The 5,000-nt window shown below is 45.2% G+C and overlaps 1 protein-coding gene across 1 annotated transcript in view; it reads right to left on the bottom strand.

Moving 5' to 3' along the window:
- The window catches only part of pawr (PRKC, apoptosis, WT1, regulator), a 118,352-nt gene that overhangs the window by 22,140 nt on the left and 91,212 nt on the right, over positions 1-5,000 (bottom strand). Inside the window, exon 4 of the mRNA XM_063217153.1 lies at positions 2,283-2,317. Coding sequence (XP_063073223.1) covers positions 2,283-2,317 — 35 coding nt within the window. The remainder of the gene's footprint in view (positions 1-2,282; positions 2,318-5,000) is intronic.

Raw genomic sequence — 5,000 nt, 5'->3', positions numbered from 1 at the left:
ACTGTATAACGGAATGGATATTTTATTGTCCACACAAGCAGGGAAAGAGAGAAAATGAATGAAAAAAAGGTATCTGATTTTCAAGCAGCACGTCATGTCGCGTCTACTCTCATTGAGCCTCGCAAGCTGACAGCTTTTATTTCTCTCTTGTCTGAATCGAAATGATAATAAAAAAACACAAAAATTGGATCATTTATGAGTTCGTGCTGGCATTTCCAGAGGATAACGGGTGCATAACAGCACAGCCCTCGGGGGCTAAACTCCACTCTGTTTATTACCACAAGGCAAATGCCCCATCCATCCCTCCACCCATCCACCCATCTACAGCCATTTTAACAGTGAACTAATGGGTCAACATGCTGGGAGTCGGATCAAGTGGTCTATCTGATTATGTGAAGAATTAAACTGAATTAAACTCCTAATATCAACAATATCTACCCCTGCTGTCAGTGAAAACGGCCCAGTATAAGGCCTAGGCCTCTGACTCAGACTCAAGAGACTAGAGTGCGGGATTTCATGGCATCTCATAGGCCTGGTGGTGATCTATTTATTACGGACATTAGATATCAGCCAATTGGCAGCCAGCTTCCAGTCAGAGCAGGCCAATCAGGGAGAGGCATGGTTAGTCCGTTGGCAGATTGAGGCTCAGTTGGGCTACTCAGATCAGAGAAGGGACTAGATGTGGGAGCATCAGGGAAGCTGGCAGGGTGGGATAGAGGGGGCAGTTGTCCCTGGCCCAGGGAGAGAAGGAGTCTAAAATTTCTCCTCATGTTGTATTTCACTGATTTTTGAGAATGTGGTTAAAACAAATTTTAATTTTGTAAGAAAAAAATCCAAAAGGTGTGTGTGTGTGTGTGTGTGTGTGTGTGTGTGTGTGTGTGTGTGTGTGTGTGTGTGTGTGTGTGTGCGTGTGCAAGTTGTACGGCTGGAGTTAAAAAAGGGAACTTGAGAGTTGACTGCCAGCTTAAGACCGGGCTGAATGACGGGACATATCTAAACCCTTGCTTACACACAATTGCCAAAGGGCAGAGGAAGTGGCAGAAAAAAACATGTACAAAAGCTTGTAAATCCACATTTACAAAAATGTTGGCTAAGAAATATTGTGATTGTGCTGAAATGTGTGCCAGTTGGTTATTATTTGTTCTCTTAACAAAATTGTAAAAACACTGTCACACATTTACATAAACACCCACCTTCAATGCTCAATAACTAGTGCCAAGACTTCAGGGCTTTTTCGGACAGTATTTTCCCTCACGTTTGCAGAATGTCACAAACAATTACTGTGGTTACAGGGAAACAGTCATCAGATTTTGGTTTCAGTAAGTGTTCCATTTGCTCTGATTAAAATGTGTCATGAGCTTAGGAAATCAAGGCGCTCATATGACATTTGAATCAGGGCAACCAAAACTAATCAGACTAAAACCTTGATAATCTGCAACCTGAAGACTGAGGGCTGGGCTTACACACAGAGACACATGCAAACACCTGCAATCCGGCCTGCACCCGTGCTCCAAAACACCCACCCACACACACACACATACAGGCACACACGGGCACACACGGGCACACACACACACACGCACGCACGCACACACACGGGCACGCACGGGCACACACAGGCACACACGGGCACACACACACACGGGCGCACACACACACACACACGGGCGCACACACACACACACACGGGCGCACACACACACACACACACGGGCACACACACACACGGGCACACACACACACACGGGCACACACACACACACACGGGCACACACACACACACACGGGCACACACACACACACGGGCACACACACACACACGGGCACACACACACACACGGGCACACACACACACGGGCACACACACACACACGGGCACACACACACACACGGGCACACACACACACGGGCACACACCAAAAGGGGTGTGTGTGACAGCCCTCACATTCACATGTCTCTACTATGTCTCTACAACAATCTCATCATCACACCCATCCTTCTCTGCTCTCTCTCCCTCCCTTCTGTCTTGCAAATACAATTCACCTGCACAGGCACGAATAAGCACACACACACACGCACACATACAGACACACACAAGCAAGCGGGTGAACAGGAGATGTGATATTCACCAACTCTATTGCCCTCCCACCTCTCTCATACCCCTCTCTAATGCAAACAGATCAGATGCTAGGCTGTGTAGGTATAGGTACGCACACGCACGCAAGCACGCACACACGCACACACTTACACACACACACACACACACAGATTACTCATCTTACCTCTTATGGCGACCACTCCCACTTCTTGGAGACTCCTGCAAGAGAGAAACACAGAACAAACCCATTTATTTAGAAGCAGACACATACTTATTCACAAACACACACGGCCACACACACACAAACTCACACATGCTTAAAAAAAATACGCAATTTAGCGCACAAATTTACACACAATTTGAGTGCTTGCCTTCACAAAACAAACACACTTGCTCAGAAATCATATGTGAAAAGCCATGAGCCCTATATACAACTGGCACACACATGAACACATCATCACATCATGCTTTCATTACTACTAGTCGAGTACATCTATGGCCAAAATGCACCAAACCCCAAAAAAAATGATACAAAAGGTTTTTCAACTGATTTCAATACATCCAGCTGTCCTTACTAACATACTAAAAATCTAGGAAAATCTAACTTCAGGAAAGGTGTCATTTTCAAGATCAAAGTTTTTTAAAATAAAGGTTACATGATAATTACATTGGCATGAACTAACATGTTTTCAGGATCTGTTTGTTTGGAGTGCTGTTTGGGTGGATAAAGACACTACTGCTATGGTAATATCCATGTGTTGTTTGTCAGGGCACATCATCAGTGATGAATCATGGTGTCACTAGGTATTTTGGGTCTTTCAGCACCTGAACTGAATAGACAGGAGCCACTACATGTGTAAGGGCAAGGTGAAATGGTTGGTACTGGAGACAGACAATGTCCTGAAAGGACATAGGGCTTTAACATAGCTTTCGGGTAAGCCAGAGTAGGGCCTGTTGTAGCTTCATAGGCAAGGGTCAGGGCCTTGTATTCAATTAGGGCATGAAAAAGAGGACATGACTGGGAAACTGAGGCTATGTGGTCAGAGAATGATAGATGGTCATCAACAATGACACTTAGATTTCTTGTGGCCTTATTTGAGGCAACAGTAGCAGAATCCATATTGAGTTCGATATCATGGCAACCTAAATCTTTGGCTGGGATCACCAGCAGTGCATTTGGGCGAGGCTCAACTGAAGGTTGCATTCCTTCATACTTGTGGATAGTTCAGAGAGGCAAGCGGAAATGTGTGTGACCGTGGAGTCATCTGGCACAAAGTAACTGTGCTTCATCGGTGTAACAGTAGTATGAGAAGCTGTGAGAACAGATAACATGGCCCAGTGATGTGGTGTACATGGCAAAGAGGAGTCCCAGCACCAGCCCTTAGGACACCTCTGTGGAGAGGCTATGATTTGAGGACAGCTGACCTTGTCCTTGATACATGATATGATACCACCAGACTCAAAGAATGTCTGGAAGAACTTGAGAAACATAAAACTCAATTATCTATCTAAGAGAGATGTTAAATAATCATGTTTTTTTTTTTTAAATGCTAGCTGGTGAGTCTGCACAAATATTTTTAGATTTACTACAAAACAAAAAGAGATGTCCATAATCTCTTCTGAAGATATCTTCTGGCTTACTAGAAACAAAATAAAGGAGTAATTTTGAGCTTGGCTTTTTCAGATTTTGAGTTTTTGCATTTTGAAATTTAATGCATATTTAATTAGATATAGTCCAATTACCATACTAAAACATAACATTTCAGAAAACTTGCAATACATTTTTTTCTCACAAATATGTGAGTAATCACCGGATTAAGTTTCATGGTGATATCAGCAAGCTACATTTTTTGGCCTATTCACCTGGAGTGTCTCTTGACCCTTATAATAAGCCTATGGCAGCTATGTTGAAAAAACTAATTTCCCAAAGTCAGATTTTACTAGATTTTTAGTATGTCATTTAGCAGGTCCAATAGTAATGGAATCCATAAAAAAAACATTTGGTATCAATTTTTTTGGGGTTAAACCCTAAATGTACTCGCCTATACCCCTAATGCAGTACTTAAATGGACAGGTCACATTTAATCTCCAACACACAGGCGCGCACGCGCACGCACACGCACACGCACACGCACACACACGCGCACACACACGCGCACACACACGCGCACACACACACGCACACACATGCGCACACACACGCGCGCGCACACACACGCACGCACACACGCACACACGCACACACACCATTTGGTCAAGAATGGCCAGCAGATCTGAAACCCCGGTTCTGTTAATGAGACACCGTATGATCATCAGCTGACGTGTCAAAGGCCTCACAGACTCAAATTCACATGTAATGCAATCAGTCAGTATTTACCTCTGGCAAACAACACACTAGGAGTCAATTGCAATGTGTACTGACACGCACACGCAAGTGCACGCACCACGGACTCTTTACCTCTTAGCCACCACCTGCTCTGCCACCTGACACCATCTACACCACCATCTCCATCACCGCCTCCACCCACCTCTCCATAGCCTCTTATGCATCGCATATTCATACTGTAAGTCAGACAGATTCCACCACCTTTCCTGCTCTCACCCTCTCCACCATAGCCATCACCCTCATTTCCACCCACTATTTACCCCTGCCTTCCCTCACCATGGGCAGTCATGGGTAAGCGGTTAGGGCGTCAGACTTTTGTAGGCCAAAGGTTGCCGGTTCGACTCCTTCAGATCACCAGGTTGGTGGGGGGAGTAATTAACCAGTGCTCTCCCCAATCCTTCTCCATGACTGAGGTACGGTGAGCATGGTACCGTCCCCGCTGCGCTGCTCCTTTGGGGCACCATTGGATGCTGCCGCCTTGCACGGGTGAGGCATACTGTACATGCAATTTCATTG

This window comes from Engraulis encrasicolus, chromosome 15 (assembly GCF_034702125.1).
Source record: "Engraulis encrasicolus isolate BLACKSEA-1 chromosome 15, IST_EnEncr_1.0, whole genome shotgun sequence".
NCBI classification, from domain to species: Eukaryota; Metazoa; Chordata; class Actinopteri; order Clupeiformes; family Engraulidae; genus Engraulis; species Engraulis encrasicolus.
The sequence above is the reverse complement of the archived record's forward strand: the minus strand, read 5'-3'. Positions and strand labels throughout refer to the sequence as shown.